Here is a 24806-nt window from a genome sequence, read left to right on the forward strand (position 1 = left end):
GACTCCGAGAGGGATGAGAGGTAGCCGGGGACTGAGATAAACAAAACACTGCCAAAACCTACAGTAGAGTAGAAAGGACAGTCAAAAATAGCTCATGAGGATTTTTGGCCAAATTCATTTCTTTAATTTATTGAGTACCTACTATGTATCAGGCATCGTTCCAGGCACTGAGGGGACCCAGCAGTGGCAAGACATGCAAAAAAGTCCCTGCCCACGTGGATTTACAGTCTACCCAAATGGGGGAGGGGCAGGGCAGTAAGTTAATTACTAAACAGCCTAAGAACTATGCAGAAAAACCAAGTGGGGCAGGTGGTGAGAGAGCCCTCGGGCTTAGAATTTTAAAAGGAAGTAAGTGAAGGCAGGGTAGTGTGGTGGAGACTGACAGATCTGATCTGGGACCTGGGCTTTGACGTCTACTAGCTGTGTGATCCACTGGTCTGAACCTTATTTCTCATCTGTAAAGTGGGGCTAGTCATAGACACTCCTAAAGGGATTAAGTGAGGAAAAATATATATAAAATACATACTTAATTAGGGGTCCGTGACTGTTAGTTGTTCTTAGTATTGTATGTGCTTATAATAGGGTGATGGGGAACTGAAGTAGTGGCTAATTACGTTTGGAAATAAAGGGATTATTATCCGTGTCACCTTTCCTTTTTTTCTAGGCATCAGTTTGCCCTTAACACAAGGAGAAGGCAGGAGTACGGGTGAACTCTGGAAGCTAGAATTCAGCTTGGAGGGGATTTAGATAAGGGTTTGGTATGTGGGATGTAGTTGGAAGTTGGACGAGTGTCGGTATTTTGCATTCTCTTTTTAAATTGATTTTCCGCATGCTTTGTGTTCACCCCAATATTCCAATAACAAGCCTGGCAGGGAGGCCGGGGCTGTCCATTAGACAAATGGGAAAACAGGCACAGGATGTGAGTGCCCGGCCAAGGTCACCTCCAGTCTCCAGAGGAGATCTCCTGCCGGCCTCGAGATGAGTCATCCTGGAGTATTGCTCCGGGGTGAAATCACAAAGGAAGGAAGGCTTGGATTTATTGCAGGCAGTCCAGGAAGTTTCCTGTTCTTGAGAAATCTCAGAAACAGTAACCCTCCACCCGAGGGGCCTTATTCTTTGGAGGTCTGCCTCCTGCGTAGCCCCAAACCCCCAGAAGGTATGGGATCTGACTTGGGGTGAGGGAGATGGTCTTAGAAGCCTTTGGTATAAACAGAGGAGAAAGAAAGGAGATGAAAAGAGGGAGAGGGTGCAGTGATTGAGAGCTTGGGATCTGAGTTTGGTGGTTCTGCCACTTACCGGCTTGGGCAAGTCCTAGAACCTTCTCCAAGCTTCATTTCCTCATTTGTAAGATGGAATAGTAACGGTCCCTAACTCCCAGGTTGTTGGCAAAGTGACATGCAATGGTGAGTGCCAAGGGTTTAGCACAGCGCCTGGCAGGAGGAGGCCCTTAGTAATGTGAGCTGTTATTACTGGAGAGGAAAATGGGGCCGCGCTGGGTAAAGGAGTGAGGGTGAGAGGGCCGCCAGGTTACTGCATCCCCCCTGATGCTGAGCCATTTAGATGAGGTCTTGATGAAGCTATTTCCACCTGGGGCACTTAGAGTCAGTCACACAGTGGATGCGATCTTGGCCCTCAAGGAGTTTCTGCTGGGACCAGCGGAGTAGGAACAGACAAGCATCCCATGTCCTCTGGTCCTGGCTCACCCTCACTGCCGTCGTGATTCAGAGGGCACGGCGGGCCTGCCGAGGAGGGTTCCGCCTCAGTTACCTCTCTCCCCCTCACCTTAACCTTTGCTTCTCCGGCTCAGACCTATTATTTGTCCTGTGTCTATTGGCTCCATAGAATGAAAATAATGAGCCTGTCACCACTGATAACTGTCTACAAACAAATCAAGTCCCACCCCAGTCATCTGCCTCTGGTTGAATACCCTCTGCCTGCTGCAAACCGTCCTGCTGGAGCCTGGTTCCCAAACCCAGGCAGCGGGAACCCACAGGCTAGATGCCCTTTCGAGGGTGGTGACACCCTACTGGGCAGCCTTGTGGTTTGCTGAGGGTGCGTAAGGGTTCTGCAACCAAGGTGGAAAGCTCTAAGAGTTTTTTTTATGAATCTGCCCTTCATCCTCCAGCCTTACTTCCTCGCCACTCCCTGTCCCCCTTGGATGTAGATTTCCTTAAGAAAGCTGATTCCAGCCTATTCCAGTTGAGCTGAAGAGTTGCATGGGCTTGGGGTGGGAAAGCTCCAGAGGCTCCAGGTTTTTCTGTTTTTCATAAAAATTGTCCCAAGAGCAGACCTCTTAGGAATAGTACCCCATAGCGTGAGTGAGAAGGGCAGGGTTTTTGGTCAGAAGAATCTTATTTAATTGTATTATTCTAGTCCAAAAGAGTCTAGTCCTACTGATGTTTATGTATTTTGTTAAGATACAACAATCTTAAGTGGGAAAAAAAAACCCCAAACACCGTGTGTCTTCTCTTTTTTTTTTTTTAATTAATTAATTTATTTATTTATTTTTGGCTGCGTTGGGTCTTCATTTCTGTGCGAGGGCTTTCTCTAGTTGTGGCGAGCGGGGGCCACTCTGCATCGCGGTGCGCGGGCCTCTCACTGTTGCGGCCTCTCTTGTTGTGGAGCACAGGCTCCAGACGCACAGGCTCAGTAGTTGTGGCTCACGGGCCTAGTTGCTCCGTGGCATGTGGGAATCTTCCCAGACCAGGGCTCGAACCCGTGTCCCCTGCATCGGCAGGCAGATTCTCAACCACTGCGCCACTAGGGAAGCCCCTCTTCTGCTCTTTAATGCACCCTGCTCTTTTGCCTGGGATCCTTTCTCATCTTTATCCTCCCACATATGCACATAATGTGAAGTCTCTCACCAGGAGCCTGGATTGTGCTAAACCTTTTACGTATATTCCACCAAATCTCGCAATAACTCTAGAAGGAAGGAATTATCATCCCTATTCCTTTGATGAAGGGACCGAGGCTCTGACAGGTCATGTCGTCATGGTTGGCAAAACTGGGATTCAAACCCAGGTCTGATTCCATCCAAAGCCTGCAAACTTAGCGATAGGTATGATTTCTGTGACTGTGTTTTTCATTCAGCATTATAGTATAGACCTTTCCCCCGTGTGCCTCTATAGCCTTCCTAATTACTGTTTAAAATGGGAACGTAGGATTCCCTGAACCATCATTGTGTAACCATTTTCTCCTTTTGGGCATTTGTGGGCAACGTCATTGGCTAAGGGCTGCTGAGCAGTGGTGGTAGTAAAGGGACACAGCATGGGAAGGGGGAAAGTTTGGGCTGTTGGAAACAGGAGCACACTGCAGCTGAGAGGAACACATGGAATGCACACCCCCTCACTCGTTTTTACGTTAAGAACTTGAGTTGGCAACTCCGCACTACCTGGTCATTATTTCAGACATGGGAATTGGTGTGGGGCTGGGTCACGGTGGCAGCAGTTCTCAGCTCTAGTGAGGGAGGTAGGGAAGGACCCATCCTCTTGAGGTAGACAGGAGAGGAGTTTTTAAGCTCCATTTTACTGATAAGGAATCTGATCTCGGGGATGGTAGGCGACTTGCCAAAGCATAGGTCTGAAGTGGCGAGCTGAAGAATAGAGCATTGGCGTTCGGACTCCTGGTGCCCTTCTCCTCCATTGACCTAGTGTTTGTTTCTCCTCCTCTGGTCATCTCATCCAGGCCTCTTTTCTTCCTGATACATGGGGATGCTTCCCAGGTAAACCTTAGATGTACAAATGCAGATTAGATACAGATGTTACATGGGAATTCCCTGGCAGTCCAGTGGTTAGGACTCTATGCTCTCACTGCTAAGGGCTGGGGTTCAATCCCTGGCTGGGGAACTAAGATCCCACAAGCCACATGGCATGACCAAAAAAAAAAAAAAAAAAGATACAGATGTTACAGAAGGGCTAGCCCCATGTGGATAAGCTGTTTCTAAAGAAGGGCACAGTGGTTAGCAGAGAAAATCAGAACTTGTTTCCTGTAAACTTCCAGGTAGAGGCGGGTTTTTGTCTTGTTGGCTCAGGATGGAGATGGTAGCTCAATTTCCTCCTTTAAATCTTTAAGATTTAAAGAAGCCTCTCAGCCTCTGCCCGGAGCAGTACTATAAACATCTTTTTCGAGTCCAAGCAGTGGCCGCTGCACATTTTTCTTTCACAGTAGAAAGACTGGAGTTCTTTACAGGGACGTTTGCAAACAGCATCAAGTTTATAGAATGACAAGCCAGATTTAAATGGAAAAAAAAATGTTGTTTATGTCAGCTCTGCAGCTTATCAATATAAAATGAAGATTAAGATTCATTTATATGAATAGACCATTTTGGGGAGGGGTGTTAAAAATTGATAGGCCTTTGCTAATGGAACCATTTCCACATTCACAATGGGGGAAAAAAATAAACCAAAACAAAAAAATAAGGTTCATAAAAGCTTCCCTGGAACAACCAGAAAAAGGAGTGAGTTCCTGAAAATACAAATTGGCGGTATTATCTTTGCATATTAGCAGAATTCTTTAACCTTTCAAATAGTGTATTGTGGACCTAGTCTGCTGTTTCGTGAATTTAGCATCTTCTTTTAATTCAGAACTTCTCTAGACTGTGTTTCTCTGCACTCACTCTGAGCCAGCCTGTGCTAACCCATTTTGTACTCACCATGGCCTTGCATCCTTACAACTCACCTTTCAGACAGTCAGGGATCCTGTGTGCCTCGCTCCATGAACACATTTTAAGAATAGGGCTTCCCTGGTGGCGCAGTGGTTGAGAGTCTGCCTGCTAATGCAGGGGACACGGGTTCGAGCCCTAGTCTGGGAGGATCCCACATGCCGCGGAGCAACTAGGCCCGTGAGCCGCAACTACTGAGCCTGCGCCTCTGGAGCCCGTGTCCCGCAACGGGAGAGGCAGCGATAGTGAGAGGCCCGCGCACCGCGATGAAGAGTGGGCCCCGCTTGCCGCAACTAGAGAAAGCCCTAGCACAGAAACGAAGATCCAACATAGCAATCAATCAATCAATTAATCAATCAATCAATAAATCTTTAAAAATAAAAAAAAAAAGAAATCACACTCTAATTTAAAAAAAAAAAAAAAAAAGAATAGCTCCCTCTAGAGTTTTGCGATCTGGGACCCTGGAGGTGTAGTTATGAGTGATGACCGAACTCTGAAAGGTTTCCAATGGGAAGTGAGTGGCAGAGCATGATTTGAATCCAGGTCTGAATAGCCCATAACACACACTGTTTGGCACTACCCAATTCTGCCTTGAAATGGGCACATCTGTGCTGAGCCTCTTCTGTGGAGTAAGACACCCTGTTAGGAAGGCACCTCAAAGGAAATGCCGAGGTGAGTTAGACTGTTCCCTCTCTTCAAGGTACCTTCAATCTAGCGTGTGTTGGAGGGTCATCCTTTATTGTAGAGAAACACTTATTACTTTGTAATCTTCGTTTTACGGATAAGGAAACGGTGAATCAAAGAGGGCAAGCGGCTTGCTCAAGGTCACATAGCTATGATGAGACGAGACTTTTATTAGGTAGGTGCCTGTTGCCGTTAAGTGCTCAGCGGTCTGAGACACTTACGTGGACCACCTCGTTCCTAGGTGCAGGGCCCGTGAAGCCCTTACAGGTCACACGGAGGCCGAGGTGCCAAGTGCTTGAAGGGTCCATGCTCGGCGCTCCTGAATTGAGTGGAGAGTCTAAGACAGATTTATCCCCAAGGACGCCTCTAGGCTCCTGGGTCCATGGCTGTATGTGCAGCAGAACTCAGGGCTCACCCACCTCTCTCTCCCTGTGGGGAAGTGTCCCTGCTTTGGCAAGCCGACTCAGGAGACCTCCCGTCCCCAGAGCTTCCCTAGTAGGACAGAGGCCACTGAGGCCTGCTGAGCTGTGCAGTGTAGAAATATTTGCTTTGGGCTGTACACGCTGAGGAAAGCCTGGAGGGGCGGAGTGAGGAGGCGGGTCTGGGGGGATGCCCTTTGCTGTCAGAGAGCTGCGAGCCCCGGGGCCTAGGTTTTCCAGGCCCCACCACCTAGGAGCTTCGAGAACTCTCGCAGCCCACCTGCTCCGCTCAGAAGTGGGCATCGGGATAACACGGACTCCCTTGCAGAGTTGGGTGGATAGGTGAGAAATGGCTGACTCTGTCGGACACAGGAGTTGATACTTCACTCATGTTTCTTTCCCTCCTCTTTCCTTCTTGCCTCCCTTCCCTCTTAATCTCTAGCTGGTTAATAAGCCCTGTAGGGCTTTCTTGCTGCCTTCATATCTGCAGTGACAGCACTTTCCTGTCCTATACTCTAGGCTCCCCGGAAGCTGTCCTGCCGTACATGAAGCTTGTTGGAGCGGCACAGAAGAAGAATGAAAAAATGCTGGGGTCCCCACGTAACATACCAGGAGGGGGTCCAGTGAGTCCATATTTTAGAGGCACCCAGCCTGCGTGTTCATCCTAGCCTCTGCCATGTTGGCTGTGTGACTTGTGGTATGTTATTTAACCTCTCTGTGCCTCTGTTTCCAAATTTGCAGAATGGGAATGAGAACAGTACTTAGAGATGCAGGGAGTATTAAATGCAATAGTGCATTAGAGCCGCCTACACGGGTGAGTGCTAGGAACTGTTATGTAAAACAGACACCAAATCCAGCTGGAAGGGACTTTAGACAGCAGGGCCTACCTCTCTATTTTAAAAAATTAATTTATGTATGTAATCAACAATAGCAAGAACTAACAGCAAAAGCTAACATTTATTGAGCACTTACCACGGGCCAGGCACTGTGCCAAGTACTTCTCATTAACTTGTTTAAAAATGTGAAGGTACGGGACTTCCCTAATGGCACAGTGGTTAAGAATCCACCTGCCAATGCAGGGGACACGGGTTCGATCCCTGGTCCAGGAAGATCCCACATGCCGCGGAGCAACTAAGCCCATGCACCACAACTACTGAGCCTGCGCTCTAGAGCCCGCGAGCGACAACTACTGAGCCTCTGTGCTGCAACTACTGAAGCCCATGCGCCTAGAGCCCGTGCTCCGCAACAAGAGAAGCCACCGCAAGGAGAAGCCCGCGCACCTCAACGAAGAGTAGCCGCCCCCCGCTCGCCGCAACTAGAGAAAGCCCGCGTGCAGCAACGAAGACCCAACGCAGCCAAAAAAAAAAACAAAAAAAAAATGTGAAGGTACAGGTGGGGTGTGTCTCCTTCCCACCCCCAGTTGCCCTCCACAGAGGCAGTCAGTCTTACCAATACTCTGTGTATCTTTACTGATGTCCTCTGTGGATGTACAAAGATTTAAATCTCTTTTTACCCCTTCAACTTTAAATAGAGGAAACTTGGGCTCAGGGAGGAAACACAGCAGTTTGTCGTAATAGTTCCTATTCTGTGTAGGGCCGCTGCTCCCTGTGCTGTGTGATTTTGAATCCTTCCTTCAACCCTGCAGAAAAAGCTGTATTGTGTAGAATAAATGCTCCAAGCCTTAGTTTACCGCAGTGCATTGATCGAGGATTAAATTAGATAATCCGTGTAGAGGGATTTATCAGGTTCCTGGCACATCAGAACTGCTCAGGAGATGGTGGCTGCAGGGGAAGATCAAGGTTTTATAGGGGCCTGAAGCTTGTACAATTTGAGAGCTGTCTTTAAGAGAAATAATACAAAATTATGAATCCAACATTAAGAATGTTTATTTAGAGTGAGAAAAGAGCTCCAACAGTTTACATATTTTAAAAGCCATCAAATACCTCCGGCACTATAAAATCCATAAGAATAAATAACAGAACATTTTTGTTAATTAACTGCCTGACACGCCTCTATTATACTTTTCATTCCTACATTTTCTGGCTTCATAGTCATTGTGATCACTTCTTCGTTTGATAACAATTTTCTAAAATAATTTTCTGAAGAGAGAATAAAAGATAATTCAGCCTTTTCTCTGGCCTCGTTGATCAAACTTTGCTTTCTGTTATTGACAATTTATTTTATTTTTAAAATTTTTATGGAAGTATAGCTGACTTACAATGTTGTATTAGTTTCAGGTGAACAACAAAGTGATTCAGTTATACATATATCTATATAGATCTATTATGTTTTAGATTCTTTTCCATTATTGGTTTTTATAAGATATTGAGTATAGTTCCCTGTGCTATACAGCAGGTCCTTGTTTATCTATTTTATATATAGTAGAGTGTATGTGTTAATCCCAAACTCCTAATTTATCCCTCCCTCCCCCACTTCCCACTTTGGTAACCATAAGTTTGTTTTCTATGTCTGTGAACTTATTTCTGTTTTGTAAATAAGTTCATTTGTATAATTTTTTTTAGATTCCACATATAATTGATATCATATGATATTTGTCTTTCTCTGCCTGACTTACTTCACTTATTATGATAATCTCAAAGGTCCATCCCTGTTGCTGCGAATGGCAATATTTCATTCTTTTTTTTATGGCTGAGTAGTATTCCATTGTTTATATGTAACACATCTTCTTTAGCCATTCCTCTGTTGATGGACACTTAGGTTGCTTCCATGTCTTAGCTATTGTGAATAGTGCTGCTGTGAACATAGGGGTTGTTGTTGGCAGTTTAGATGTGGAAAATGAGTAATTTCATACAGATACACTCACTGTTTGTAGTATTACTACCCGTTTGTGTCTCATAAACAGAGGAATTTTGGTGAATTCTATTTTGTACAGTTCTCATCAAAAATGAAAAAGGGGCTTCCCTGGTGGCGCAGTGGTTGCGAATCTGCCTGCCAATGCAGGGGACACGGGTTCGAGCCCTGGTCTGGGAAGATCCCACATGCCGCGGAGCAACTAGGCCCGTGAGCCACAACTACTGAGCCTGCGCGTCTGGAGCCCGTGTCCCGCAACGGGAGAGGCAGCGATAGTGAGAGGCCCGTGCACCGCGATGAAGAGTGGCTCCTGCTTGCCGCAACTAGAAAAAGCCCTCGCACAGAAACGAAGACGCAACACAGCCAAAAATAAATTAAAAAAAAAAAAAAAAAAAAAGTACCGAACCGAGAAGGAAACAGCAGAGGGACAGCAGCCACTTACGTCCCAGACCGTTTCCCGATTTAAAAAAAAAAAGAAAAAAAAGAAAAAGAAGCTCTGGTGTGTTATAATTGAACGCATGGAGGATGTTTCTGACAGAAGAGAACTTCCCTCAACTAGGGGAACGGAATCCTCTACTTAGGATTTTACAGGTCTAGGAACTGGAAGCATTTCTCATAGGCTGGCGTCTGATGCTATACATTTTAAACCTTCCTCCTTCTTCCCTACCACACACGTCCATGTTGGGCTCTGTAGAACACATTCATGTGGCGATTCCACCACTGATGTGGCGTCAGGAAGTGGCTGGTAGGCCCTGGGTTCAGGCGGACTCCTGGGAGCTGGGCCTGCACTGGACGTTAGCAGTAATTCAGCACATGTGGAGGTGATGGCGCACCACATAAACATAGCCCACTAAACTCAAACTCAATGTCCCACCCCCCGCCCCGGCTTTGACTCCTGCGTGGGGAGTCCCTGAATGCCCAAGGCCGCTGGAACATCACCCAGCACGAGGGCAGGAGTGACAGAGGGAAACTGGAGTGAGGAGAGACAGTGCTCTTTCCCGTTATGGTTAAGACTTGACTTTGGCAAAGCTTAGAGAAACCCAAGATCACGTGAACATGTTTCTTTCCAGGCCCCCTTCCAGGACCTTGGAAGGGGCTGTTATAAGCACGGGCTCTGAAGCTTCAGGTCTTTGAGCCCCGCCAAGCACCTGGTTAGCTGTTACCGTGTTCTGGTTAAGAGCAGTGTCGTCTGAGAGAGAGCCGTGCAGCCCGCTTGGGAGCCGTGTGATCTTGGCTTACTGATTCCCTCCATGAACCTGCTTCCTCAGGAGTAAGCATGACACTCTTCCTAGTATTTACCTCTCCGGGAATGTGAACTCCATGAGGCCAGACACTGGTCTGTTTATTGCCATGTCCACAGTGTCCAGGACACATAGTCCACACCCAAACATCTGTTTTGTGGATTTAATGAAATGCAGGATGTTTGGGTGTTGAGCCCCAGGCTCTCCGAGAAAAGGAATCCAAGGCACAGTGAGCTTAATTCCCTTTCCTGTACTACACGCTGCCTCTAGTCAGACCTAAGGCAGACCCTGGGTCTCTGGGCCTCCTTTCCTTCCCGCTGACCCTCCCACATGAGCTGAATAGGAAGGGGAAGCTTAACTCACTTCCGAGAGCCTGAGATAATCATCTGAGTTATTCCCTCTGTTATGGACCTGAGCCAGGGTCCCTGGGTCACATCCCTGGAATTTGCTCTGATCCATGGAATCCACTGTTCCAGAGACTCGCCTGCCCTCTCCCCTTCCCTGACCTGACCTGCCCTGAGTCCCGGGGGATGGTGGGAAGCAAGGAGAGAGTTGGGAGAACCAAGGTGAATGGTTTTGAGCCATGAAATAGCCTGAAAATCAGGTCTGGAAGATGAATGGCTCTGGGGCTTGCAGGGCTTAGCAGGGGCAACACTGGGAATTATTGACATTCCTGCCTGAGGACTCCGGGAGGCCCCTACTTCACAGCTCCCCTGGATTCTGAGAGGTCCTTGAGCACAGCTGGAAGTCACAATGTGCAGCAGAACCTTGGAGATGAGGCCGGAAGGGCCACCTCAGTGAGTAGTCACCTTGTCACTGACAGGAGCTGTGATCTAAAGAGCCAGGTGGCTGCAGGTGGGCACTCGGCCAGCCGTGCAGAGCAGGCAACAAAACTCCAGTCTGGGCCCTGCCGATGGAGCTCACCTGTTTGCCCTACTTCCCCTCTGCCTGGCGTAGATTTCCAGCCAAGCCCTGCAACAGCTTCCACCTCTGTTTTATGATAAGCTGTTCTGATGGGGAGGGCCTGTGCTAGGATGCTTCCCTTTTGACGTGGAGCTCAGGGAAAGGATGGGGGTACTCACCTCCCCCCTCCCCCCCACCCCGCCCAAACCCTGCCGCATGAATAAGACAACTGGGATGTTGCAGCCTCTGCTTCCAGCCTGATTTGATTCTCTCTCCAGCCCTTGGATAATATTTATATACAAATGCTGGCTCTGATCTCCACCCAGGAAAACACCAGCTGCTATGGAACTCTTATTGCACGTTATAGAGAGCAGAGCCTCACGTGGGCTCCCGTGAGCTTCTCTGGAGGATGTCAGGGAATGTTCTATTTGTGTTTTACAAACTTATCCCAGGGCTGTGTCCAGGCAACTGAAGGTCTGTCAGAGCCGAGAAAACATCTGATTCCTTTTAGAAAAGACAAAGGGGTTAGGTGTCCCCGGGACTTTGACAAATGCATTGCTAGTGGTTTTGATTGAGCTTTCGTTTAGGGAAGGTTGAGTGCAGAAGTGAGAACGCCAAAGACCCAGGCTGCCAGTGCTGAGAAGATGCCTGGAGACGGGCACAGATACACCATTCGTTGGTAGGGATGGAAAGTACTGCAGCCTTTTGGAGGGAAATTTGGCACCATCTTTCAAATAAAATGAGAATGACCTTTGATGCAGCCATTCCATGCCTTGGAACCTACCCTAGAGTGTGCTTGCCCATGTACACAAAGACCTATGTTCACAAATGCTCACTGCAGCAAAAGTAGGAAATCACTGTGTTTCTCAGCGGGGAGCTGGCTCAATGAATTGCGGTTCATCCTAAAAATGGAATACAGTTGTCCATTAAAGAAGAAGAACAGGGTAAATCACAACAGTGGCCAACGCATAGAGGACTTACTCTATCCACTATTCTAAGTGCTTTATGTATTTTACAATGTTAACTCATTTAATCTTCACGGCAATCCTTTGATTACTATTGTTAGAATATTTTTATAGATGAGAATAGAGGTGTTAATTAACTTGTCCAGGGTCACACAGCTAGTAAGTTGGGGAGCTGGGCTCAAGCCTGCAGGCCCCAGGGTCTATAACTACCTCACAAACCCCTGCATGTCCAAATATGGAAAGATGCCTCTGACTTATTAGTAAGTGAAAAATTCAAGTAGCAGAGATATAGAGTGTAATTTTATTTATATAAAAAAATTGTGTGTGTGTATGTGCACATGTGAACACATCACATATATTTGTAAAGGTAAAGTAAAAGTAAAAGTTCTGGAAGAATACATATCCAATCGTCGGTTCCCTTCAGGGAGGGATGTAATAAGTAAAAAAGAATTTATTTTTTAAACTTTTAACTGAATATAGTTTAAAAAAGTTTTTTTAAATTGAGGCATAGTTGATGTACAATATTATATAAGTTTCAGGTGTACTGCCTAGTGATTCACAATTTTTAAAGGTTATACTCCATTTATAGTTATTATAAAATATTGACTATATTCCCTGTGCTGTACAATATGTCCTTGTAGCTTATTTATTTTATACATAGTTAATTAGATACAGTTTTATATTTTCTTGAACAAGTGCCTTTGGAATTTTAGAAAAAGTAAGCTTGAGCCCATCGTCAAGGTAATCATAATAAAATAATAATCATTTGGTTTCTGTTTCTCAATAGCCCCTTAGAAAGGAGAGGCTTCCTATAAACATGGGCTCAGAGTAACCCTTATGATTAACTCCAAAGTATAAGACGTACAACGAAGCCTAATAGACCTTGCCATAAATTAGATGAAGGTAGTCCAAGGAATTGTTCTTCTGATTGGCTGAAAGGCATTTGAGATAATTACTCTTTTTTTCATTACCCTCAGAAATCTCACCTCCTCCTGGAAGCCTTGGGCCAGACAGTGGAGGAATAATGGTGATTTTCTTGGCATACGACCCCTCTCCACTCCATCTTCACTCCCCCGCCCCCTGCATTTAATGAGTTCACTTAGTGCATTATTGCGTCTCAGGTAAACACTCCATGTACTTGGGCTTTGTTTAATCACTGTTCCTTCAGGGTCATCCTGTAAAAATGGACTCATGTTGCATTACATTTTTAGGTGCTTTACAGTTTGTAAATCTTGTCTTCATTCATGATGTCAGTGAACTGGGGCTGGTGCCTTGTCACTGTAAAGCCCTATGTACAATATCTCTTTCAGAGTTAAACCAAGCAGGGGCCTAGGAGAGGGGCTGATGAGGAAAATGCGGGCTATCACAAATTTAATCCCCATTTTACACCAAGGGGGAAAGGGGTGGGGTGGGAGGAATTGGGAGACTGGGGTTGACACATATACATTATTGATACTATGTATGAAATAGACAACTGATGGGAACATACTGTATAGCACAGGGAACTCTACCTAATGCACTGTGGTAACCTAAATGGGAGGGAAGTCCAAAAGGGAGGGGATACCTGTATGTGTAGGGCTGATGCATTTTGTCGTGCAGTGGAGGCTAACACAACATTGTAAAGCAACCATACTCCAGTAAAAATTAATTAAAAAAAAATTTATCCCCATTTTAAAGTCCCCAGTATTTAAATGTTGATTTGTGAAATGTGACCCAACAGAAAGAATATAGAAAAATAGCTCTACTTACTGTGTCAGGTCATAAAGTACCCCATGTTTCCATGTGCTTTCTTATTTTAATTCTCAAAGCAAGTTTAGGGGATAATTATTTCCATAAGGAAGCTGAGGCCCAGGGAGTTTACATAAAGTCCTCAGAGTTACACATGTGGACAGTGAGAGATGGATTTCTCACCCAGGCCTGTCTGTCTGCAAAATCCGAGTTGCTGAGCCTCTCAACAGAGGAAATAATAGAGAAAAAAGTATCACTCAAATACCACCTCCCTAAATACTGTTAGCAATTTAGGTTTATTTCCTTTGTTTAGCTATCTAAACAAAACTAAATTAAAAAAACACCACCTTGGTAACCAGAAGTAGTCATATCAACTGTTTATATCCTGTTTTCGTTTTTCGCTATCTTTCTTATTGCTTCGTGACGTCATTTAAAAATGATTGCATACTTCTTCCGACTCAATAGTTAAAAAAACTAATAACCTGGGACTTCCCTGGCGGTGCAGTGGTTAAGACTCTACTTCCACTGCAGGCAGCACAGGTTCCACCACTGGTCAGGGAACTAAGATCCCACATGCTGCAGGGAGCAGCCAAAAAAAAACCCCCAAAACAAAAACTAATAACCTGATTAAGAGATGGTTTAAGAACTTGAACAGACATTTCTCCAAAGAGGGCATAGAAATGGCCAACTGGTATGTGAAAAAAAGGATCAACATACCAATCATCAGAGAAATGCAAATCAAACCACAATGAGATATAACCTTACATCTGTCAGGATGTCTATTATCAAAAACCAAAACACCATTGAGTGCCTCAGTAAGTTAAGTGAAAATTATATTGGAAAACATTAAAGCCCTGTTTTGTGAGTGCTGTGAGTCTGAGCTACTCCAGTCGTTGACACCTGAGTCCTAAGGACAGTTGAAGTGAATCTTCTTTCCTCGCGGCCAATTTCTTCCGTCAACTCTGGAGCATTTATTCTACTCGATAGAGGAAAGCCATGTACCAATTTGTGCTGTTTGTCAATCGTTTGCTTTTTCTTAAATGTAATTGCTCCTCTGATGAAATGTTCAGACTTCCTTGGAAAAGAATAAATAGCTGTAAACACTTTAAAACAAAACAAACAAAAGAAAAACATTGGCAAGGATGTGGAGAAATTGGAACCCTTGGACACTGTTGGTGGGAATGCAAAATGGTGGAGCTGCTATGGAAAACAGTATGGAGGTTCCTCAGAAAATTCAAAATAGAATTATCATATGATCCAGCAATCTCACTTGTGGGAATTACCCAAAAGAATTGAAATCAGAGTCTTGGAGCCATATTAGTACTCCTATGTTCATAGCAGCATTATTCACAATAGCCAAGATGTGGAACCAACCTAAATATATATCGACAGATGACTGGATAAAGAAACTGTGGTGTATGCACAAAATGGAATACTATCCTGCCCTTAAAAGGAATGAAATTCTGCGATATGTGACAACATGGATGAACCTTGAGGAGATAATACTAAATGAAATAAGCCAACCACAGAAAGACAGATACTACATGATTCCACTTGACATGAGGTTTCTAAAGTAGTCAAATTCATAGAATCAAAGAGTGGGACAGTGGTTGATAGGGGCTGGGGGGAGGAGGAAGAGGGGAGTTACTAATCAGTGGGTATAAAATTTCAGTCAAACATGATGAACAAGCTCTAGAGACCTTCTGTACAACACTGTCTAGAGTCAGCTATGAAGTACTATATGCTTAAAAATTTGTTAACAGGGTAGATCTCATTTTGTGTTCTTACCACAATTAAAAAAAAAAAAAAAAAGATTACATACTATTCCAGGAGAGTGATGTTCTTTGGAGAGATTCCTAGACATGGAATTGGTAGGTCCAAGAGTATGAATGTTTTTATGGGTTTTAAAATTTTTAATGAAAAAAATTGAGATATAATTGACATATAACATTGTATAAGTTTAAGGTATACAAAATATTTTTATGGTTTTGGATACACGTTGCTAAATTGCTTTTCAAGAGGGCTGTATTAATTTGCACTTCAACTAACAACTTTGAGTGTCATTTTCATCACATTCTTGTAGGCATTAGTTATTGTTAAAAAATGAAAACACACAAACAAAAGTCTGACGTGTTTGCTTAATACATACCAAATTGTTCGCAGTGGCTAGTTTGGAGAGTGGGTTGGGGCTGGTGGTGGGAGTGGTGAAGGGGGTCCCTTTTCCACTTTATGTCTTGTGGCGCTATTACAGATATTTTATTATAGGCATATGTTACTTGTGTAATAAATATATTTTAACTTTTGAAATAATTTGTCTTACAGACAAGTTGCAAAAAGAATACAAAGAATTCCCTGTATTCCCTTTGTAATATGTTTTTAAAAGATGAAATAATTAAAAGAAATGTGCCCCAAATATCAGATGTCAGACTTTCTACCACCAAGGCTCTGTAAGTCAGTTTCTTTTATTTATTTATTTATGGCTGCGTTGAGTCTTGGTTGCTGCACACAGGCTTTCTCTAGTTGTGGTGAGCGGGGGCTACTCTTGGTTGCAGTGCGCATTGTGGTGGCTTTTCTTGTTGCGGAGCACGGGCTCTAGGTGCGCGGGCTTCAGTAGTTGTGGCTTGTGGGCTCAGTAGTTGTGGCTCGCAGGCTCTAGAGTGCAGGCTCAGTAGTTGTGGCGCACGGGCTTAGTTGCTCTGCGGCATGTGGGATCTTCCCGGGCCAGGGCTCGAACCCATGTCCCCTGCATTGGCAGGCGGATTCTCAACCACTGTGCCATCAGGGAAGTCCCCGGAGTTTCTTATTAGGTAGAGTAGAGCCTAACAGCAACTTGGGGAAATGCTCATTAAAATGCAGACTCCTAGGCTTTAGCAGGATCTATGAAATCAGACTGTTTGGGGGTGAGCCTGAAAATCTGCATTTTAAACAGGCCCCCCTCATCCACACTCCTCTGTGCTTCTGAGGCCCCTCAAGGGCTGAGAACTACTGTTAAAAAGGTTCCTCCTCTTGATTTTATTTCCTCTAGTAATATTGTGGCTTCCTTACTTGGAAAGCCCTCCAACATGCAGGGCTGAAGAGAAAAGTGAGTGAAATCTGAGCATCTTTTTTGCAACTTTTCACACTTTGTGCTGCTACTGCTTAGCTGCAGCCAAGCTGTCTGTAATTTGTTTCCTCAAAAGCCTGCTGTCTCCCTCAAACTAGAAAAGACCGTTCCAGGGGAGGCCCGGTCCAAAAAGCCATGTGTTGTGGAAGGTGGTGATCCTTCTCCCCATTGGCCCTCTCATCCTGGATGTTCCAGGGAGTGGCGGCCGGAGGCTTCTGGTCTCCTGCCTTGCAAGTGCAGCCAGGAGGCCCTGAAATGGGGAGGGATCCCAGATTACAGCCCCACGTCATTCTGCTGTTTCATTTGTCTAATGCTGATGCTTTTCCGTGCACAGTTTGTTTCCCTTGGCCACCCTGTGCATGGCCTTTCCCCATGTGTGTTACCTGTATGTTACATGTGTATAAATTGCCAGGTCGGCTTCACGGGGGGCCACCCCCGCTCAGTTCCTCACCTGCCCCCACCTTCTGCACCCCCTGCCTCCACCGTCCCACCTTCGTCTCCACTCCCAGAGCTGTTCTTTCCAGCTCATGGATCTGACCGTGTCACCTAATAACTTATCTTGGGGACTGAACGACTATGAAAAAGAAATAGTGACCAGAAGGATAGCAGAAAGCCAAACCGTGGAGAATTGAATTCAAGATGAAAGAGAATTGTTGTCGTTTTAAACGTTGTTTGGTCATAAGTTTATTGTTTTCTACATTAAAAAAGTAATACAGGGCTTCCCTGGTGGCGCAGTGGTTGGGAGTCTGCCTGCCAATGCAGGGGACACGGGTTCGAGCCCTGGTCTGGGAGGATCCCGCATGCCGCGGAGCGGCTGAGCCCGTGAGCCACAAATACTGAGCCTGCGCGTCTGGAGCCTGTGCTCCGCAACAAGAGAGGCCGCGCGATAGTGAGAGGCCCGCGCGCCGCGATGAGGCGTGGCCCCCACTTGCCGCAACTACAGGAAGCCCTGGCACGGAAACGAAGACCCAACACAGCCATAAATAAATAAATAAATAATAATTTAAAAAAAAAAAAAAAAAAAAAAAAAAAAAGTAATACAACTCACCAGGTGTTACATGCCTGTATGACCTTCGAAGTGGAAGGAAAAAGTTAAGAAAAAAATGTACTAATGGTTAATATAGACAATTTGGAAAATAAAAAAGTAGAAAGTAGAGGGGCAACAAGTTGCCAGCCGTTCCACTAGCCAAATCAAGCTACTGTCTGCTTTTGGGTGTGGTATAGCTTGGAGGATAAGGGCACAGGCCCTGAATCGGGCAGATCTTGAGTTCAGATCCCTTCTCTCCCTCGTCAGCTGTGGGCAACCATTGGGCAGCTTCATTATCCTCTTGTAGCTTCCGTTTTCTCCTTCATTAAGTGAGGATAAAAATAGTTACTATCTTGCCGTGAAGATTAAATGAGATAAGAAGGTAAAGCAGTTAGCAGGATGCTTGGTGTTAGTTCCTTTTCATCTTGTTCACTTCCTTTCAGTCCTTTCACTGTAAGTAGTGTTTTTGTTTTCACATAGTTGTGATCACACTGTATGTATAATTTTATTTCCTGCAGGTATTGCTTAACATGACAGCCCAAGCATTTTCCATGTTGTTTTCAACTCCTCATAAACATACATTTTAGTGGTTGTGTAATATCCAGTTGAATGGATATATCAGATACATCATAGTTTTGTTAACCATTTCTTTATTGTTAGTCATGGGCATTATTCCAGGTTCGTTGTTCGACATAACCTTATGTATGAACACCTTTACGTGTAAAATGTCACCCTCCTTCTCCCAATCACTACCAGTTACAACCATTTCCTTGAGGAAAATTCTTAGAAGGGAGATTATAAAGTCAAGCGGCATGAACCCTTAAGTTTTTTGACCTATCCTGCCAAATTGGTTCCTGTAAAGTTGGCCTCCACTTACAGTTTCAAGGCAATGGATGAGACTCAGGCTGAGGGACCTAGATTTTGTTATGCAGGGCAGCTGTTGGGGGTGTCAGGGTTGGACACAATCAGTTGGAGTTTTAATGGATGCATCTAGCAGCCATTGGGAGTGTGGATGGGGGTAGGCCAATGTTAGGGGTTACGTGGTGAGACTCTGCACCAGGGCAGTAGTGTCATAACTGTCTGTGAACCTGGCCCTCTCCTCATGGCAACTATTGGTCCCATCTATAGGAGAACCTGTGGTCACAGTCTCATAATCCTGCTTGCTTTCTTTCTTTTTTTGTAGGTTCCATACAATTTGTTTATTTTTTCCCTTTAAAAAAATTGAAGTATAGTTGATGTACAATATTATATAAGTTACAGGTGTACAATAAAGTGGTTCACAATTTTTAAAGGTTGTAATCCATTTATAGTTATTATAAAATATTGGCTATCTTTCCCATGTTGTACAATATATCCTTATAGCTTATTTTATACATAATAGTTTGTACCTCTTAGTCCCCTACCCCTATATTGGCCCTCCCCCTCCCCTCTCCCCACTGGCAACCAGTAGTTTATTCTCTATATCTATGAGTCTGCTTCTTTTCTATTATATTCACTAGTTTGTTGTATATTTTAGATTCCACGTATAAGTGACAGCATACAATTTTTGTCCTTCTCTGTCTGACTTATTTTACTTAGGGTAATACCCTCCAAGTCCAACCATGTTGCCGCAAATGGCAAAATTTCATTCCTTTTTATGGCTGAGTAATATTCCATTGTGTGTAATATATATATGTGTGTGTGTGTGTGTGTATATATATATATATATACACACACACATACACTATGTACATATAGTGTGTGATTGATATATATATATGTATATATATCACATCTTTTTTATCCATTCATCTGTTGATGAACACAGGTTGTCTCCATATCTTGGCAATTGTAAATAATGCTGCTGTGAACGTTGGGGTGCATGTATCTTTTTTAATCTGTTTTTGTTTTTTTCAGATACATATCCAGGAGTGGAATTGCTGGGTCATATGGTAGCTGTATTTTTAGTTTTTTGAGAAATCTCCATACTGTTTTCCACAGTGGCTGCACCAGTTTACATTCCCACCAACAGTGTATGAAGGTTCCCTTTTCTCTCACAATCCTGTTTTCTTCGTGTGCTGCTCCACATATGTGAATTTATGCCCTTTCAGTCTCGCATAAGTAGCTTCACGTTGTTTTCATCCTCTGTGATCAAAATGACAAGGATTCTTCATCTTTAGGGATCACAGATTAATATAGTGAATTAGCCTGTGAGCCCTGGTGTCACTGTCTGCATTGGAATGTCAATCCTACCACTTATTATCTGTGATCATGAGTCTCAGTTTCCCAGTCTGGGAAACGGTACCAACCTCATAGGATTAATCGAACAAGGTATTGTATGTTCAGCAAAGTGCTGCGTGTCTGGTATTGTTCTTATCTATTTTCCTTTTTCTAAGTTAAAAGACTCTGGTAGAAGGAAACTAATGCAACCTCTAGATTTACCACTTTCCTTTCCTCTAAACCCAGCAAGGGCATCGGGATTGGGGAGCAATACCAGGAAGCCCACCTTGCCAAAATACATGCCCTTGTGAAACTGTGGGGATGGGAGGGGAGAAGCTTGGGGAGGCCACAATGATAGGTGACCAACCATCCTGGGATGCAGTACTTTCAGTGCTAAAACCCGGACAGTCCCTGGCAACCTGGGTGATTGGTCACCCTAGCATGATGGTAGTAGGCGACAGCATCTGGTAAAGTTGTCCAAGGGAGAGAGAACCAGAATCTGGAATATTTGAGAAGGGTTTGCTGTTCCTTTAATTGCTGTTGGGCAAACCTATTTGGAAACTCATTTCACCTGGGAGTGAACTGGCTGCCAGAAATGAGGCCCACCTGGGGTACGGGGTGGGGGAGGGGAGATAATTGCCCTGCCCCCAGGAAGCCGGGCCAGGGCGATTCAATATCTGCTAGATTTGAAGGATGTGAGTGGAGTGAAGGCTGCGTGCAGTCCTTGCTTTCCAATCCTGGCTGGTTTTCTGCTCTCATGAAGCCTTCTTTCTTGGCAGAAAGAGGGGTCAGTAGCCCTTCGTGGACGACTGAGTGGACGAGGGTTGGTTCCCGCTTCTGCCCAGGTACCGTCCGATTTTCTGGGTCTCTGTATGAACAGTACCCCCAAGACAGAGGCCGAGGGAGGGGAAAGTGGCCACGCTTAGGCTGCCGGCCAGTGCAGGGGTTGGTCAGTAGTTGGTATTTCCTCTTCCAGCCCTTTCAAAGCATTTTAAAATCGGATTAGCTTTTTGACAAACACTTGAAGGTTTGCTCTCCTCTGAGAGGCTCAAAGGGCTGAGGAAGAGCCTTCATCTGTTTACTTTTCCTTTATGTGGAAACTTACTTGGGCTGTTTCTATAACCAGCTTCCCCTCCCCCCAGACTCCCTCCCCGAAGCTTTGGAGCTGGTGGGAACTCACCAGCCACTAGGGCCCTGGCCCTCCCTCCGTGGTTTTCGGGCCTAATGAACTCTCATGCCTTCCAGGATTGCAGCCTTGAGCAGTAGGACTCGGGCGGCTCACTCTGCCCGGCATTGGCCTTGTAAATTTGCTGGGAGTGGAGAAGTGAGCTGAGAAGGGCTGGCCTGTGGACTCCATTGCCCTCTTGCAGGGCAGCCAACAGAAGTGGCATCTTTCCTCCCGGGTGTGGAGAAAGCCAGGAAGATGGGGGTGGGTAGCGGGGGGGGGGGATGGCGGGGGCCAAGCTGGGCCTGGTTTTAGAGAGCAGAGAGCTGGCCCCATCAGGGCTCCTCTTCCTCTCTCTTTTTAATTAGCCCCCTGCTAGGGGGTCAGGCAATGTGTGCGTTGGGAAGAGCAGGGAGAGGAGACAGGTGACCAGGTGTGTGCATGGATGTACATAACAGAGAATCCAGGCTGGAGGTGGGTGCTGGAGCTGTGGAAGGGAAGGAGGGCAGGTGGTCAAGATAGACCTCTGTGTTTCATTTTGTTAGTATGTTATATAACAAGTTAAAAGTGCATATTAAGCCAGAGAAGTATCCCCTGTGATCAGTCTGATCACGGCTAGACGAAATACAGGGTCAGGAAGATTCAGGAATGGCTTCCCAGAGGAGGTGGCAGGTAAACTGAGACCAAGAGACAAGTGGGGGTCGCTAGATTTGTGCATTCAACGAAGATTTGGGGAGTGTCTGCTGCGTGTCAGATACTGCTCTAGAAACTAGAAAGCTGGAGGAGAGCAAAACACATAGAGACCCTGCCCTCATGGAGCTTATAGCTTATAGCCCAGTGGAAGGAGACATATGAACAGAAAGATCCTATGATGTTGGGTGGTGTTAAAGAAACAGACCTCTGACACCTGTTGAAGTGGTAGGGAAGCCTTCATTGAAGGCGAGTGCAATAGGGAAAAGAGATTGAGTTCAACTCTGAGCATGGCAAAGACAGCTGGGGTTTAGAACCAATCAACAGACTGAGGGGGTCAGTGGATGAGGTAGACATCAAGGGGAGGCGATTCTCGCTAAACCAACTTAACAGGATTCTTGCAGAAGGCAGGCCAAGGACTTAGACATCAAAGGTGGGTAATGAGGACCTTGATCGGATCTCAAGGGTAGGGGAAGACTTAGCAGGATTCTTTGCTGAAGGCAGGCCAAGGGCAGGGCCTCATTGAGAAGAGGGCTCAGAGGAGCCTGATTAAAGTTTGGTCAAGGAGAGAGGCTTTGTGGGGAAAGGTGCTGTGAATGAAAATAAAGCAGGTGTGGGGTAGAGTGAGGAGTGAGTGATGGGGGTGCTTTTTAGGAGCAAGGTCCCTCTAGGGAGGTAATTTTCAGGCAGAAATTTATATCTCTTGAGGGAGCCAGAATTTCAAACACCCCAGAAGAAGGTGCTCTGGGTAGAGGAAATAGCAAGTGCAACGGCCCTGAGGTATATTTGAGGAATAGCAAGGAGGAGGTAGTTTGTAAGGTCAGAGGAGGGGGTGGGTGAGGGTAGAGCACAAGGGCCTTGGAGGCTGTGATGAGAAGGGGTGAGAGGGCAGGAAGGAAGGAGGATTTGGAGCCAGGGTAAGAGGAAGCCTGCAAGGGGTTCTGGGTTGCGCCGGCATAAAAAAGGAGTATGTGCCAAGGAGCACGCTTGGGGGCGGGGGAGGGAAGGCGGCAAGGAGTGTTTCTGAAATCCTAGGTGTACAATGTGGGAAAAACAAAGGAGGTGGCGGGGTGCGGGGTGTGGGGTCGGGGCGGGCCTGGTGCAGAGGGGAGGAAGGTGAGGAGCCAAACGGGGAGGGGCAGATCAGGGGCGTCATTTGCCATCTTCTCAGTCAGGGTTTCTCAATCATTTAAATGAGAGCCTCTGTCCTTGCATAAAAATCGGGCAATTCAGGGAGGAAGGCCTCTTCCTTTAATTTCAAGGAGAACTATAGAAGCCGGAAAGAAGGGTCGGTTGAAATAAAGTTGGAACTCGTCTAGTCCCTCCGGCTGCGCTTCTTGTAAATAGCGCCCTCCCAGTGTTGGAAAGGCATCAGTAGGGTCGTCGCAGCTGCTGGGGAACGTCCTTCCTGTTGAGATGCGCAGGACTTGGCTGTGTGTGTGCATCCGCCTGCGGAGTGCCTGGAAGTAGGGCGTGAGAGCGCAGGTCAAGAAGTTCAGGACCCCGAGCCCACTCATTTTACCCTCGGGGGGCGGCCCCACTTCCTCTGGGGGCCCTGGCTTCCCTCTGGCAGGTCTTCAGCTAAGAAGTCTGCAGAAGTCATTGGCCAGGCTTAGAACAGATCCTTTGTGCCAAAGGGGTTGGTGGTGTGGTGTGGAGGGGTGGGAGCCCCTTGGCTGAACCAGGATGCCCTTCACGAGCGGTGAGCCCTGCTGAGCACCGGGATTTTGGGGGGAGAGGGAGAAATGGGATTGGGCGGCCAGGGTAGTTTGGCCACATGTGAGTTAAAAAGCAGATGAAAACCCACAGAGTAACCAGACATTCTTCTCTTTGCATGCAAGATCCTGCCGAATGCTGGAAGAGGAAGGAGTATTTTTCTTGCTTTTTAGACATTACATCCTGTGAGGGGAAGATTTGGAACAGATGGGGGCCAGGGGGCCCCATTGTATTTGCTTATTTCCCCCTCCCCTCCTCCCACAACCAGAAATTTTTTTTTTTTTTTTTTTAAACCTAGAGAAGTTAACTCAGGGGAAAAAAAAAAGTCCTGTAGAGTAGGAAAGTAAGATTATCAGGGGTCAGGGAGAAAAATCTACAAGGTTCCAGAAAGAATTTACTTTACCTTGCAAAGCCTTCTTCTAAGTCCAAAGATAGATAATTAACTCAAAATTTCGTTTTAGGTTTAATGGCTCTTCCAGCGACATCTGCATTTATGAGGGGGGAAAGAAAAAGGATCCCTAACAGATGGAGAAAGAGGCCCTCTGGGTAGAGAAAGGTAAGGAGTGTTTCTGAAATCTTAGGCGCACAATGTGGGAAAAACAAAGTGGGTAATGTCTTGTGGGAGCTGCTCAAGTGTTGGCATGAGTTCCACCCCCACTTGTGTTCTGCTGGATGGGTTGCCTTAGAGAAGACCGTAGGAGAGGTGATGTAAAGTGGTCTGTGATGTATTTGATTGGCTGCGTGGGGTCCCTGGTAGAGTGATGTCCCTGGCATGGCTGTGGGCAGCTGGACGGCTGGTAGGATGTTTGCCCCCAAACTGCAGCTGGTCCTTTATGCTGATGAATGGCCAGAGCAGGATTCTCCTTCTTGTGAACCCGGAAGGGGGCTCTGCCCGTGGGGTCGGATGGCAGTAACTAGTCCGGGTGGACCAGCTGAGCTGCCCACTGCTGTTTGATCTGACACCCCACGACCCGTCTCAGGGAATGTGGGCTGACTGCATGTGAAAAGGAGAGGGCAGGACTGAGAGAGCAGCCTTTGTGTTTTCCTTCTAACTGTCCTTTCTGGCTCCTTGAAGCCTGTGTTGGGCTGGTTTCTTCCTTCTAGGGAGGGGATTGTGTGCTCCGGGGTCTGGTCGAAGAGACAGATTACCAGCTCAGGTTCCCAGTTGCTATAGAGAGCCATGTCTGGGGGTGGAAGGGGCTAGGAAGTTGGGTTCCTCCTCATCCGGTGAGATACATGCAAGCTTCTGCAAGAAAGACACAGCCTAAAAATCACGTGACAAGAGAGAAATAAGGCCTAGTGCCTAGATAGGATGGGATCTCCTGTCTAGATTCTCAGTCTTCTAGCACTAGACATTGTAACTAGATACAGTGCAGCTGGAGTGCTAGGCTCTCCCTCCTTCTGTTGTTAAAATCCCCATAGGCGTTATCTGGTCCTTGGAAAAGATGCTAGAAGTGCAGCAGACATTACTTACTGTTACCTACTGGGCACTGCG

General features: G+C 46.0%; 1 protein-coding gene and 1 long non-coding RNA gene across 2 annotated transcripts in view; one reads left to right on the forward strand and one right to left on the reverse strand.

Moving 5' to 3' along the window:
- The window catches only part of LOC309624597, a 329163-nt gene that overhangs the window by 207800 nt on the left and 96557 nt on the right, over positions 1-24806 (reverse strand). The gene's annotated exons all lie outside the window — the stretch shown is intronic.
- LOC309624566 (uncharacterized protein) overlaps positions 1-24806 on the forward strand; it is a 404937-nt gene that overhangs the window by 24680 nt on the left and 355451 nt on the right. Inside the window, exons 2-4 of the mRNA XM_082382813.1 lie at positions 6283-15858; positions 19438-20585; positions 23773-23867. Coding sequence (XP_082238939.1) covers positions 23837-23867 — 31 coding nt within the window. The 5' untranslated portion in view covers positions 6283-15858; positions 19438-20585; positions 23773-23836. The remainder of the gene's footprint in view (positions 1-6282; positions 15859-19437; positions 20586-23772; positions 23868-24806) is intronic.

The sequence above is a fragment of the Balaenoptera borealis genome (assembly GCF_965194805.1).
Source record: "Balaenoptera borealis genome assembly, chromosome: 2".
Classification (NCBI taxonomy): Eukaryota; Metazoa; Chordata; class Mammalia; order Artiodactyla; family Balaenopteridae; genus Balaenoptera; species Balaenoptera borealis.